This window comes from Gymnoscopelus braueri (assembly GCF_963280865.1).
Source record: "Gymnoscopelus braueri genome assembly, chromosome: 8".
Lineage (NCBI taxonomy): Eukaryota > Metazoa > Chordata > Actinopteri > Myctophiformes > Myctophidae > Gymnoscopelus > Gymnoscopelus braueri.
Genome location: NC_137609.1, coordinates 16,820,377 through 16,835,981, shown reverse-complemented (window position 1 = coordinate 16,835,981; position 15,605 = coordinate 16,820,377). Strand labels below are relative to the sequence as shown.

General features: G+C 41.9%; 2 protein-coding genes across 3 annotated transcripts in view; one reads left to right on the top strand and one right to left on the bottom strand.

The window, feature by feature from the left end:
• Window positions 1-15,605, bottom strand: part of dtx2 (deltex 2, E3 ubiquitin ligase) — a 449,633-nt gene that overhangs the window by 332,450 nt on the left and 101,578 nt on the right. The gene's annotated exons all lie outside the window — the stretch shown is intronic.
• The window catches only part of clip2 (CAP-GLY domain containing linker protein 2), a 43,091-nt gene continuing 31,304 nt past the window's right edge, over window positions 3,819-15,605 (top strand). For both annotated transcript variants that reach the window (XM_080435171.1, XM_080435170.1), the window contains exons 1-3: window positions 3,819-4,160; window positions 5,838-6,067; window positions 13,596-14,101. In XM_080435171.1, the coding sequence (XP_080291297.1) occupies window positions 5,950-6,067; window positions 13,596-14,101 (624 nt within the window). In that variant the 5' untranslated portion in view covers window positions 3,819-4,160; window positions 5,838-5,949. The remainder of the gene's footprint in view (window positions 4,161-5,837; window positions 6,068-13,595; window positions 14,102-15,605) is intronic.

Here is a 15,605-nt window from a genome sequence, read left to right as displayed (position 1 = left end):
AGACTGTAAGTGGAATAAAGTCAGGAGATCAGTTGGTTGAAAACTGTGTTGATTTTGACAGCACATTTTGATGTAGTTTTAGTCATAGTTTTTTGAATAAAATTTAGTTTTAGTCATCTGAAATGTTTTAGTCTAGCTTTAGTTGACTAAATGTGCAGTTTATTTAGTCGACTAAAATGTATTTTGGCAGGGATTGATGGTGTCGAAATGTCTGATTTTACACTTTGTTGCATGCTGAAAATAGCCGATCTACAAGCTCGCGGCGCGTTGTGAGCTTGTGGATCTGCTATTTTCAGAGCGAAGTTTTTTTGTTTGACGCTACTGTAATCGGGGAACGTTATCATCACAGACCCTGCAATGTATCACAATGTTCATAGCTCTGTAATTACTGCTCTGATTTTTTTTGACATTAAAATTACTTTCATTTCTTAATAATACTCAAGTTCATCCTTACAATCCAACACAACCATTTCTACGACTGGTGCTCATAGTTTTTAAGGATAAGTTCACTTAGAGGTTAGCCTGGCTCCACCCCCTGAATCCTTTGCCTAGCATTCGAATAATGGAGTGAAACGAAATGAAAATTCAGGCTGAGTGTCAGGCTACTTAGAGGTAGTGTAAGTACAAAATACAGTTTAAGCAATTACAACCAGAAAGAGTCAACACTCCCAGACTGTATCAAGTATCATCATGATATAGATATAATGCTGTTATATTGCCCAGCTCTAAAAGTCTCAACCCCACAAAGGGTGATTGACTGTGAGGGATGACTGTGATTGGCTGACTCTATTGACTGACTCTATTCAGCACTGTGATTGGCTAGCGAGACACATGATGTAGCTGCCATCATGATTAAAGTTCATATTATTATAAATAAGTTAAGAAGTTCATAATGTTTTTTGTTTGGTCAATTCATGTTTGGATTGTTCTCTTTGCATTTGCTGTGTGTTTGAGTTGCTGTGAGGTCTAGGGTCACACTGACCTGGCAGCTGAATTAGATCAGTCAATCAAGCAATCAGCAAGGGTGGTTTAGATTTTGGTTAATTACCAGAGCAGAGGCATTCATTCTGCTCTGAGCACTTTGTTGTCCAGACTACTACAGTAGGCCTACAGACTGTAAGTGGAATAAAGTCAGGAGATCAGTTGGTTGAATACGGTGTTGATTTTGACAGCACATTTTGATGTAGTTTTAGTCATAGTTTTTTGAATAAAATTTAGTTTTAGTCATATTTTAGTCATCTGAAATGTTTTAGTCTAGCTTTAGTTGACTAAATGTGCAGTTTATTTAGTCGACTAAAATGTATTTTGGCAGGGATTGATGGTGTCGAAATGTCTGATTTTACACTTTGTTGCATGCTGAAAATAGCCGATCTACAAGCTCGCGGCACGTTGTGAGCTTGTGGATCTGCTATTTTCAGAGCGCAACACCCAAGCCCAAACGAGCATAACATGACTTGTCTTTTAGTTCTGCTGGATATCAATAGTCACTCCCTAACATTTTTGTCTAGTTTTTATTTGTTGAAGAAATTGATTATATAATTATTTAGTCTTAGTTTTAGTCATAGTAGCTTAGTTTTTTTTTATTTAGTTTGTCAGTGGAAAAAAGGTAGTTGACGATTTTCCGTCATAGTTTTAGTCGACAAAATCAACACTGGTTGAAAGGTGTGAAAAGGTTGCTGAATCCACCTCTCCACATCAACAGATGGCTACTATGGTGCTAAAAATAGCCGATGGCCTGATGGTGCTTTTCAACAACAAACACATGAACATGTGCATGCTTAAGTCATGAGAAATTATAGCCGTAAAGTCAAGATAACTACTGCACTGCAGGGTGCTTAGGACATGGGACCAGCCCTCAATGGGCTTTTTACACAATAAGTATACCTGGAAAAGGATGGCTATGGCCGTTTTTAGCCCAAGGAGTGGTTTTGGTGCAAAAAAATGCTTGCAATGGATTCAGAATCATAAAAGCACCCTAGTTTGACCCCTCACATGCTACTTAAAACAGAATTAAAATTAGATTTTTTTCCCCCTGCATAGAAATACAGGGAAATGGTGGGTACCCCAACTTTCAGCAGCTGTCAAAAATTCTCCTAGGGGAACTGCATTTCAGTCTTTGTGAGATGTGTTACTAGACACCTTTTACAAACACATTGGTGAAGATATTTTTTGGTAAGGAATTTATTCCAAGATTTTTTTTAATATCCCCTGACTACGAGCAAGCTGGTTCTTTTAGCATTTGGGGAAATGTCATAACTCACTTCAGATTTACTGAATAACTGTTGATAGGGAAGGGAATTCTACATTTTGGATAGCAGCGTGCTTAAACACATGGGTCATCATTCATTACACTATTCTACTTCAACAATCAACATGGGGGTATAACATTAAGAAGAAACAAAATCACGTCATCTCTCAGATTCACATGGGCAGCGCCGCTGTCCAATACAGCGTTAGAATGTCATCTGCATCCCATAGCCCGGAAGGAGGGTCACGCTGTGATTGGCGAGTTAGTGTGAGCGTATGCGTGCGTGCGTGTTCATTCGAGCGCGCGTGCGTGCCGTGCATGCATGCACGCAGTCATGTTGTCTAACTAGACCAGTGGTTCTCGACCTGTGGATCGGGACCCCCAGGGGGGTCCCCACGTGATTTTGGGGGGGGTCCCCAGATGACAGTAAAGTGACAATTAAAATGTTTAATATCTAAAGAAATTGAATTAAAAAAGACCAACTGCATCAAAAATAATCAACAAACTTGTCAAACATTGGCCAAATTGTCAAATAAACTAAGAAAGAGGAAATGCTTTTGATAATAAATGCCTCGCTTGTGAGCTTGTAGATCTGCTATTTTCACAATATCTGTGGAACCGAGTCAAACTAAATGCAATGCCTTATGCCTCAACTCCTAAAATTAATTGATTGATTGAATACTGCATTAACAGTTTGCAAAGTGTGCTTGTCAGGGTGGGGGGTCCCCAGTTCAAACATGATGATTTAGGTGGGTCACGGCCTGAAAAGGTTGAGAACCACTGAACTACTAGACAACATCCGCAGACGATGATAGGGCTCCTGAAACTGTATAAAACTGTTGTTCTGTCACACCGTTTGTTATAAAGTTTGGCACTATTTCTTTACTAGATTAGGCTGTCATAGTCGTCAGCTGTAGCACCGAGCGCTTACTAGCCAATCACAGCGCAGCCGTCCCTCCGCGATATGGGATCTGGACCCTATCCTCCACAAAGCCGGTTTGGATTGGGATCCATGAGAGGCCACACCCACAAAGTTCTAAGGCAGATAAAGAAAGATGATGATATTTTGACTTTCTTTAGACACGGTCGAATGGGTTGAAAAAGAGATATCGACCGGCAAGCTCTATGATGAAATGTAAAGACATAGGTTAGTTAGGTCATCATCAACTGCCTGGTTGAGAAGAAGTGCCCAAGCCACGCATGCAATGCAACTGGCCTGTGTGTGTGTGTGTGTGTGTGTGTGTGTGTGTGTGTGTGTGTTCATCCTTTCCCCAGGAGGGTCCAGTCACTTCCTCACAGCTCTTTGTTCGGTCTAGCAGCCAATACAGTGGGTTGAGTCACTACAGGGGAGGCTGCAACAAGGCTAACCAACCCTATGCGTATATATAACGTTAACAATACGATTATACAAACTAAACAACGACACGATAAGCCATCATTTTAGGAATCCTCGCCTGCTATACGGTCGCTGGTATATTTTTTTTATTTATTAAAGAGACCCCCCGAATGTAAAGTTCGCTGTAGTGTTGCTGATGCTGCGCCCCATGGACCTAATAAATGTAGCGTTGTTTACTGGTCATATGATATAACAGTCATAGATTAGGGATCTAGACATTATTGTCCTTTTTTTAAAACATCCTCCTCCTCCTCATCATCCTCCCATCACCCAGATGAGCCGGTAGCTGCCCGTTGAGCCGCTGACAGACAGACAGTAGTGCGGGTCGCATCATCCACTCCACTGATCCACACACACTCTCCCTTTCAGTATCTGCTCAGCATCCATATTTGCATCCCAGCCCAGGGAGTGGCAACCCTCCTCCTAAAAAAAGCGTTCCCTTCACTGCAAAGGAAAATTGAAAGTTTCCCCGGTTCTCGATCACCCTCTTGACTCTTTTAGATTTGGCAAAGGAAGGTGAGTGTCTTATTATTCATGCTTGTGATTTGTGATGTGATCGGTGTGTCTCAGGGTTGATGTGAAGGGCAGTCTATTAGACCACGTTGCCGCAGTAGCTGCTACAACAATGGATCAATCTGGCGTTTGTCTTAGATCTGTTGTTGAGGTGCGCATTATTCTCACACAAACCCGTGTATCTTGTTTCTGTGAAATTTAGAGGTTTCAACTGACAGACTGTTTGTCATTTAGCCTATAAGCATTAGCCTATTTGAAAAGCAGTAGCTATAGCACTCCCATACTTGTGTTTGATATCATTTTGATTATGTCTAATGGGACTGATATGCTCCAGATGAGAATTTTTTGTTTATGGTTGATGTGGAAAATGTAGGTAACCATTGCAGACAAACTGTAGGAGGATGAGGATACTGGTATGATGTTACATTCTGCGGTGTTCTGTGCCTTTTATGTCAAAATTGTGTGTTGTTGTGATTTGTGAGACTTAGAACATCATATTTAGTCAATGGCCTTAAATTTAATTGCTTTTATTTGTAGGCCAAGGTCCAACTGGACACACAGGCCTGTTATGTCTATATTACAGGCATACACTGATCTGTCAAAATATGACCAAAATACAGTGAGGGGGAAAAGGAACACAGGCTTCAATTTATTTCTACCAGCATCATCTTAGCAATTTTTTAAGATAGTCCAAGAAAGTGTCTGTATGAAGCGGTGGCTTGATTGTTATTGTTAGTATTATAGTGGTAGGGCCTAGTCATATTGTTCTGAACACATGATGATGAAACCACCGACATCTATAGAGACGTGTCACTTTTGGTACTGAGGTAGACCATATAAATACACTTAAAGTATGATGACAGGTTTTCCTTTTTCCTGCTTTGGGTGGTAAAGCTCATTCACATCCCCTATGCCAGTAGTTCTCAAACTTTTTCATGCCAAGGACCCCTAAATTGATATGAATTTGGCTGCGGACCCCCATCTGAAAATATTGTGTTGCCAAGGACCCCCCATACAAGATTTGTGGTGTTAAAAAAGACACAAATATTCAAACATTTTCAAAAGAATATCAACATTTTTTGAAAATAACTGAGGCATATAGGGCCCTGGGCCTGGGGGTCCCCACTTTGAGAATCCCTGCATTAGACCACGGACCACCATAACTCTTGAGAGTGTACACTCCATTTGTACACTCTCAGAGTTACAGCCACTTAAGGGTCCATTTGGTTCCTAACTATCCACCATTTATCTGGGGACCCCCTGGAACCCCCTCAAGGACTCCTGGGGGTCCCCGGACCCCACTTTGAGAACCACCGCCCTATGCCAAACCAGAGTTCAGGAGTTCAAACATGCAATCTGTTCACAAGCTTGCTCCTCCTACCTCCAGGCTACTTGCATGGATATTTAAATGCCCAACACAAAGGTGTTAGTGTAATATCTTCAAATCAAACTCCACGCCAGTGCTTCTAAATATGCTCTCTGTTACACCGATGTCTCCTGGATATAATTTAACTTTTTCATGGCAGCCATATTGACATAAAAGTGTTGTGTAATGTTACTTCCTTCACAAGAGTTACCAATGATACCTCTCTGTTCCATGTAGCCTTTCCAGTGAGCCAACATGCAGCACCATGAGCTTTATTCCTATATATCTTTTCTCTCATTATCGTTCCGCTACAGATAAACATGGAAGGAGAGAGCCATCATTCCCACATCTAGTGCCTGATCCACAAGCCTTCAACAGCTGGGAAGAAGTTCTCAGCCCCTGGGCCAGCTCCCCGACCACTATAGAATGAATATGCTCAAGTCCAGTGGACTGAAGATCCCTGGCCGGGGGCCAAAACATTCCAGCCCTGTGGGAAGAACCTCAGCTGGAGGAACTTCCGGCCCTGTTGTTGTCACTAAAGACAGTAAGTTACTTCTCTCTCTCACCCTCCTTGAACTTATGGGAAAGGAAAAATTACTCATACACATAGTTAGTCATGCTGGAGATGCCTTTGAACGTTTAACATTTGTGGACTTTTATTGTTATGTGGTTATTTGAGTATAAGAGAATGTGTTCATAAGACTGTCTTGCTCAGATTTTACTGCAGGCAGATTTTTCTGAATAAGGCTAGCATTATTATAGTAACCTGTCTTTATCGCCTATAGGAATGGAACGATACACAGAGAAAAACATGTTTATTATTTTTGTTGAGTCTGAAAAGACAACCAAAAGCCATTGAAATCACTATTATAACTATACATATCCTCAACTTTCAACTAAGCATACCCAAGACTATTGAAGTACACTCAATTGTATTTGTATAGCACAATGTATATGAAGTCAACTCAATGTGCTTCACATTAAAATAATCAGCAGTTAGCCTACCCTTGAAGATAGGACAATATAGTGATTAGTCTTCATGGGAAGTACTTATCAAAGGGAGCAGGGCTATGTCATGGTTCGAGTTAACTGAGGAATTTAGTGAGCAGGAAGGAAGGAGGGGGACACTGTGTAAGAGTCATAAAAAGCAGCTGTTATAACAGAGAATTGTGCTTAATTTGTTGTAAATGTTACAGTATTCATAATGATTTGATTGCAGAGTATTAATGTGTACTGCAGGTTGCAAAGAGGTTAGTATTTGACTGTCATTGTGAATCTGGCTTGAAACCCTTGTTTGCTCTTGACAGAAACGTTGAATTGGGTTCAAGTGTGTTCATTTCAGCATTCAGTGAGTGAATAGTTTGGAATATGGTCGTTAGTCAAATATGAAGAACATGTGGATAATAGTGTATACATCTTTATTGATATAATAGGTATCTAGGCTAGTATGTGTCGTGATGAAGATGGTTTCATTTTCAACATTAGAGTCGGGGTGAAACATGTTCAGAAAGGGGCTAGCTTCTGTCAGCTAGGAATTTCTCCACTTTGTTATTTTAGAGGTCTGTTTTTTAGGTTGTGTTCTTTAACACTTGTTTGACTTGTTTATTTACTAAATGTGTTATCTCATGTAGTGTTTTTTTTTTTTTTTTTTTTCACTTAAGTTACCAAACAAAAATTGCCTCAATAATGGATTCAATGTTATTCTCTCACTCTCAGTGACTGGCAACTTTCCATTCTTGAATCACTCGCACAAGGAATGAGGGAGTTACAGTATAAGGGAGACGTGTCCTAGAAACCATAAGAGTGGGCCTGGGCCGTAGCGTGACGGTCCAGGCACCCTAGGCTGCAATGCCAGCCAGCCTGACAGCGTGTCGCGGGTTCGACTCCCGTTCCCGACGACCTTTTCTGCGTGTCACCCCACCCCACCTCTCTGCCCATTTCCTGTCAGCCTACTTTCCCTATCCCTCTCTAAACAAAGGCACTACAAAAAAGGAAGAAAACAAATCTTAAATAAATGTGCACGTTTGTCATGCACGCGCACAGCTATTCATGCACATGCATGCACGCACATGCACACATGTATACGCACCATAGGTGTAGCATGCAGGCAGACATCAGCCTCAGCGTAGAATTCAGACAACGCAGTGCATTTGTTCATGTTTTCTGATTGGTTAATAGGTGAGCATGTGAACATGAAAAGAACATGATAAACGTTTATGAAACCACTGAAAACAACTATATCATTTTTAATTCTGGCGAAAACCGGGACATTTTCGTTGTGAATGTTGAAAAACCGGGACATAGTAGTGTTTTAGAGATGTTTGTCGGGACTCAGGACACCCAGCTTGAAACCGGGACAATCCCGGCCAAACTGGGACGTCTGGTCACCCTCCTGCCCTGACACTAACCTGGCCTTGTACTGTACCTTTCTACCAGTGGTGTGTTCTAGGTTTTTTCGGAGGGCATACTATAATTATTCCCTCCCACACGCACGGCAGGTGCACGCGCACATACGCGGATGTACACGTGTGTGTGGTCGTCGCTCTATTGTTAAGTAGTTAATGTGTGAATTACTTCAAAACGCCAACGGCCAGCGGTCATTATCACCTCAAGACAATAGTCACATATAAGCCTTCACCGCAGACGCCACGTTATCACATGAAAAAGGCTATTTGAACTGAAGTTTACATTCTTGCTTGCCCCCCAGCCCCTCCTCCTGCGTATCAGATACGCTTTCTCTGACGGTTTTTGGATGGCTACGCTTGGCTACGAAGATTTTTCTACGGTAGAACACACCACTGCTTTCTACCCCATTCCATCACCTGATCTGGTAGTGTGGTTTAACCACTTAGTAAGTCCTATTAAAAAAACTTGAAAAAAAAACATGAACAATGTGAAAACATTAGAAAAATGTTGAACTATTTTGAAAATCTTAGCAATGTTTTGATTATTTTGAAATGTTTTGAAAATCTCTGCACCTACCCTGCATACCTGCCCAAAATAGGGATGCCCGATTAAAAGTGGTTAAAGGGCAACTGTGTTGAAAGCTGACTTACTCTTAACAGAGCGTAAAGTGCCCTGCGTCATGAGTTAGAACATCACAGAGAGGCTCATTCCCACTGTGAAGCATAACAGTCACAAGATCTTACGGTGGAACTCAAATGTCGTTAGACACAAGTAGAGACAAGGGTTTTCAGAAGAGGGCCGACCCTTTCTCCCTCTGCCACTGCCTAGGACTGGAATGAACACCTACTTAATATAGGGTTTTACATACACATAATGCTGTGCACCAGGGGCTTGGAGTTTTTCATACTTACAAACATGACATTTCATCCATGTGAAGGATGGTGACAGGCACTGTGTATTGTAAGGGTATGGAGAAATTGGCGCAGTCTTTCCTAGTTATAAAAATAGAGACTTCCATGCTGTGGAGGTGAAGTAGATGTTTTTTTTTGCAAAGATATCCTAAGCATAGCCACAATACTGTAGCTACACAGCAGTGACTGTTCCTCACCAGGGACCAGGTTTAAAAAGGGTCAGCTCTCTCTTTGTCTTGGCTAGGCTACCTTGTCTTGGTAATAATATTTTAGCACTGATTTCTCAGTCTTGCTTCCTTTTATCTTCTCTAAATATGACATTGAACAATGTTAACCCACCGAATAATTTCAAGAAACTATGCTTGTCTGCCACAGCCTCGGTAAAACCTGTAAATTAAATAGAATACATATTGAGCATAGTTTTTTACTAAGTCACGTAAGATCTAGTGATAACTTACATAGCTGTAGCCAGGTAAGTATGTAAAGTATGCAAGAATTAAATATTTCCCCACTCTTATCTCTGACAACTAGACCTCACTTGAGAGCATGTTGTACTCCCATCTTTTGCATTGAAATGCCCAGTTTGTTTCTAGGGACCTTTTTTATTTCATCTTTTACTGATAAATAGCCATTAGATCGCAACTTGTCCTTAGGCAAGGCAAGTTTATTCGTATAGCACAATTCAACAACAAGGCTTTTCAAAGTGCTTTACAAAAACATTAAGCATTAAAACATCAAGACGCCAAAATGGAGACAGCAAAATAAACACATTATGAAATAACATTTGAATATAATAAAAATAAAACACAAAGCCCACTTGAACCCTAGCATCCCTATTTTGGGCATGTCTTTTAAAAGGAAAAACATGTTTAACCCCTTTCCCTCCCCCGAACACGGGCCAATTGTATTCGTGTGGACGCTCGACAAAGCCGGATGCACCACGGTGGATTCGAACTCACATCCTCCGTGGTGGTGGTGGTCAGGCACTTTAGCACTGTGACACCGAGCGCCATTCTGGCCATGTCTTAGGTGAACATTCGACAAAATTATTTGGCGCAGAGGGAAAAAAAGGGAGGGGGCAATGTATTGTACAGACCCCTAGTGGATGCCGGTCAACAAAGTATATTGGGTTTAAGTGGTTAAGTAGCCTCACATTGACATTTTTAGTTCATGTTTTTTTAAAGCAATATTGTAAACAAAACTATAGTTGCATTATTATATTACTTCTTGCCAAAAGGTCTGCATTACATTGGACAATAAAAAAACGAATCAAAAATAAAATAATTAGCTTGATTGGGGCGGTAGTAGCCTCGATCTCCAGACTTTTATTGTTTAGTTTTGCTAAAAAATAAAAGCCTGGAGGAACGCGTCGGTGTACCCGGTATAGGAAGTGTTTCATTTCCCCAACCAACCAGAGTGCAGTGGGCGTCGCTCGTAATGTTGTGTTAACGGGGCGGGGGTTGACGGACAGATCGGTGAACCAATGGGATCAGGCGCAGTCTCTCTGCGCCTCTATACACCCGCCCCTCTATACACGAAATCAGGAGCGTTGGTGCAGCCTAGGGCGGTAGTGGCTCAGGAGTTGGGGCGGCATTCTGGGAGCCGGGAGGTTCTCGATTCGATCCCCGGCTCGGCTCCTGGCTGCGTGTCTTAACTGTCCTTGAGCAAGAGACTGAACCCCTAACTGCTCCCAAAGAGCAGGTTGGTGCCTTGCATTGTTGACCCCTGTAACGGTGTATCTGTTCCAGTGAATGTGATGGTGAATTACATTGTAAAGCACATTGAATGGACTAGAAAGATGCTACTGCATATAGATTAAGTCCATTTTAGGTCTGTTATTTCCCTCTGTAGTGGTGACGGTTCAAGTGTCAGCCATGTACAGGCACCAGTGTTAGCCACACACACACTAGGGTTGTTGGAAAAAATCGATTCATGTTAGAATCGCGATTCTTATTATCAACGATTAAAAATTGATTCACAATTTCCAAAAATCAAAATGAAATGTAAGCTTACCATGATCACAGTAAACATTATCATGTCTTCAGTCATATTCAAGGGCTTTTTTTAAACTAACTCCAGTCACTTTCAGTTCAGCACAGCTGAGGCGTGTCACTGTCCAGCTGACACTCGTTGACACTCGTTAATGTTACTTGCATCAAGGCAATTATGTTGTGTTTCTGCATCAAATAGAACTACACCTAATCTAAGAGTCCATCAAAGCCAAGATTTTTTATACGACCCTCTCTGGTATTATATATATTTTAGTTTGAGCTGTCAGAAATAACTAGGCTACACTTGGTTGTTAAAGTCAAGATGAAAACAATATAGTAATTTGGATTAAACTGATTGGATTAAACGGATTTTTAATCGAATCGTGACCCCAAGAATCGGATCGAGAATCGTGAGATAGCAGACGATTCACAGCCCTGACACGCGCATGTTCGCACGCACGCGCGCACGCACGCACGCACACACGCACGCACACACTTTTGAAAACACAGGGAAGGAGATGCATAACGTCACGGCAAAGGAGAGACACAGAAACGATCAGAAAGGATCAGAAAAGCATACAGACAAGCGGGGTGGTGGGTGTAACTAGAGTAGCAAGGGGGACGGGGGGGGGGGGGGGAGGAGGGAGGGAGGAGGCCGTGCAGAGCTGTGGAGGAGTCATTGTGCAGAACTGGTGAATAGTGGAATTCAGAGGACGGTGGGAGGTGGCTAGCACACAATAGTGAAAGTGAGGGCTGTGTTCCCAGCCCTCTTCCTCTTGCCAAGGATCCTTTTACCACTGCTCCTCTGTTGCCCCAGCAACCACTCTGCATTGGGTTAGCTCAAGTTTTTAGCCAGTGCGCTTTTTTTCTTTTTTTTGCTGACCAAGATCATGTTTTTTTCTATTGGTGGTTCAGAATGTACTCCTTGGGCCAGCGGTGTCAGATACACTATGCTGTCATTGAGTGTCAAATCTGTAAATCTGTAAACAGCCAGCACTCAGTTAATGTCGTTTCACCCAGACAGAGCGACGGGCGCGTTTCTACCTAATCTGTCCTTCCTCAGCGTTGTCAAATATATAAACATAAACCCACAGACGTGCATTCAAACGCACAAATGCATAGTTGTACACAAGAACAGTGCTTGTACTATGCATCCACTATTTCTATTTATTTGAGCAAAGATGAAAACCAGATAAATACAAGCAATATGTAGGCAAGCAGGATAATGGCTATAACTAAATACAGAAAAATCTAATAAAATCAGTAAGACAAACCAAGAAGCAGCTAGTACACTTTTAAAGCTGTATTGTCGTGCAATATTTTGATAGTCACAAGGCCTGAAAATAACCTGCCACATGAAGGTTCCAGTGATGACATTATTTTTGCAACAACCAATAGCTGCAACCAATGAGTGGAATTAATTGCAGTCAAATGAAATTTGAGTTCTTCTTTGGGTTAAGGCCGGATTATACCAAATCCTAAGTTATTTGAAGGAAGTCATAGAAGCAATTAAAAACAATTTGAAGCATGGATCAAATGTAAGTCAAATATGTGGTCTTTTCATGGTCTCGTTTCGTGGTCTCTGCCACAGGATGTAAATGTGCTCTCCAGGTCCGGCAAAAACAAAAATAGCGTGAGCTTAAAGCTTGTAAATGTATCCACCATTACTATAAAACGCACGCCTTTAGGGCCTGGTTGCAGCCTTGTTTGAAGCATGGTTGTTTATTCAAAACATCAACAACAGGAAATGACCAGCATGCCATTCCCAAATATGCACTGGAGACAGTATAGTGTACTTGAACGCATAAAAGCTGTATTCTCAAGCTAAAAACCCCTTTAAAATATCTTATTTGTTCTAGTTGGTATACATTTGCATTTATGCCAATGAGTCTGACATAACAACATATGGGAGCAATTGGGGCATAGAGTGCAGACATTGGGGCCCCAAGGCCCTTTCTCAGGGTGTCACAGTGGCACCAGCTATGTTTGTACACACATGTTTACACACGCATGCACGCACGCACGCACACAGACTTACAGACACACTCAAATACATGCACACGCACACGCACACACACACACACACACACACACACACACACACACACACACACACACACACACACACACACACACACACACACACACACACACACACACAGTGCAGCAGATTGACTGCTGTTGGTGGTACATGCTGCAGTCCTGAGATCCGGCCGATTGTTTAGTTTTTCCATGGGACACCAGCAGCCAGCAAACAACTAAGTATCCATCAGGCAATACTAGGGTTAATCATAGCACATCAGAGGCTCCAGCTCTCTGACCCATTTAGGAATGAGAGTAATGCCTAATCTCACAAAAACTTGTGCTGTTGCAAAAGCAACACTGTTGTTGTGCTGGGTGTGCACCGTGACGTGGTGAAGTTGGGTGGATACTGGATAGTTTCAAGGGACATTCGGCAACACTTGGGATTAGGATGCTTTACACAGGTGTGGTCTAATTAAATTCATTTTGAATGTGAAACTTCATCAGATGGAATGTGAATACATTGTATTTCAGTTGCATACATACAGTACATGTGCTTAATTGCATCGCTATGACATTCTGGCTATTTAACCTGTATTAGAGGGTGACATTTTAATACAATTTCTTCACCAGTATTATTATTCAACTTTTGTGTTCCTTTTGTTTAGGCACTTAAGTTGCAGTCCCTTACTGTTCGATATCATTGTAACCATGCATGTTGTGTTGTTCTCTGTCTCCTCAGACTCTCCGCTGAAGGCCACCACGCCAACACCAACTAAGCTCTCTGAAGTCGGTGATGATGTTTTGGGGGACTACACAGTGGGTGAAAACGTCTGGGTCAACGGCGTCAAACCAGGAGTCATTGCCTACCTGGGAGAGACCCAGTTTGCTCCGGGACAGTGGGCGGGTGTTGTACTGAATGACCTAGTTGGCAAAAACGATGGTTCAGTGGGCGGGGTACGCTACTTTGAGTGCCAGGCCCTCCAGGGCATCTTCACACGCCCCTCGAAGCTTACCCGACAAATGATGGGCGAGGGGAGCGATAGCCAATCCACTGATTCGCAGATGGGCCAGAGCCATCACGGTAACGGCAGTTCGTCTACCGGCCAGCGGGTGGTGATGACACTCAGAGAGGGCCTGCTCAACACCGGAATGAAAACAGGAAATGAGTCTGGGTCCAACATGTCCGACAGTGGTTCAGTTAAGAAAGGCGGGGATAAAGACCTTCGAATTGGAGACCGTGTCTTGGTGAGTTCCATGTCCTTAATTTCAATGATGGGTCAAATGTTGTTGACTCAAGCTGTTTACCTTTTTGAAGATTTTGTTTTATTTTAATTTGTTTTGCATTGGTTGTGTATGGGTATATGTGTCTGGAAACTACTGTCTGGAATGTGCTGTGCACCTGCATGCCCGCAGAGGGAGGGATGAGCTAGCTCCCACCCTTAACCCAAATTTCTCTAATCTAACTGCTGGATGGATCCTATTGATTTTGGTGACCCCATGGCCTTTCTAGTGAAGTCTGCCTCTAATAATAATCAACCACAACAACCCGTGGGGGTAGGGCTTCCAAATTGGCCCAAAACAATTAAAAAATAACAACAATGGAAGCTCCTTGAATGCAGCAAAGCATGTATTAAAGCTAAGCAGTCCCCAGTTCATCCAGCACCTTAAAATCTACTTTCAAGGGACACAAAACAGGCTTGTTGACATGCAGCACACAGGCAAAGCAACCGTTAAGGAGCAGCACAGCCTATTGGGGCAATAATATAATATAAATATAATGAATGCCTGAATATCCCTTTATAGTAAAAAAAATACCTTTTATAGTAAAAAATAATAGAAAAAGTAGCAGATGTACAAGTTCACAACATGTCGCACGTTCATCAGCTATTCGCTATTTTTGAGAATTTCTGTCAATTTTTGAAAGAATAAAATGAGGGTGAAGTGATTAAAACCAGGAAAAGACAACACTTTGTATGCTATCACAATATCGATATAATATTGATGAATTTCCCAGCCTTAATCTTAAAATTGTTGCTGGTCTCTTACCAAACCATAGCATTGTATGATGTACTGTTTGCAAACAGTTATTGGGCATAGGTCATGTTGCTTTCCACTTACTGTTGGATAGAGCTAGAAGCCTTCCCACTGGCCAATATTGTAAGTCACACTGGATTACTTTCAGCACTTACGAGAGGAGAGAACAGCCCTGGCATATTGATCAGTGTAATCCATCTATTTCCAAGCATCTCCATCATCTAGCTGGAGTGGTTTGCTTTTGGAGCTACAGCATGCAATTGACCCGTGCCCCACCCATAATTTCAGGGCTAGCATTTTCCCCTGAAAACATTAAAGCTTATCTTAGAAAAAGGAAAGTTAAGCATAAATTGATATCTGCGTTTGAGTCAGGGCAAGGCATTGAGCATTGCCTGAGCCAAAGCATTCATTCCACTCTGGCCCAAATGTGGCATGCTAGTTTAAACCATGTCAATTTAGTTTTGGTGAAAAGTTAAAATGCCGTTAATATTGTCATAAGAGATCAAATATGACTAGACTTTCCACACACACAAGACCACTACCACTCTGTGTTACTGCCCTCTATGTTCTTTGCTGCTGGCTTTGGCTCATTTGTTTCCTGTGATTCAAGCCTAATAATCTTCCCTAAAGTGCTGATTCATTGTGTCACTAGACTTCTTCCATAGTAATCAATAAAGCTCTGAATCTTGTTTCTGAACCTCAGTCAGTGGAGTGG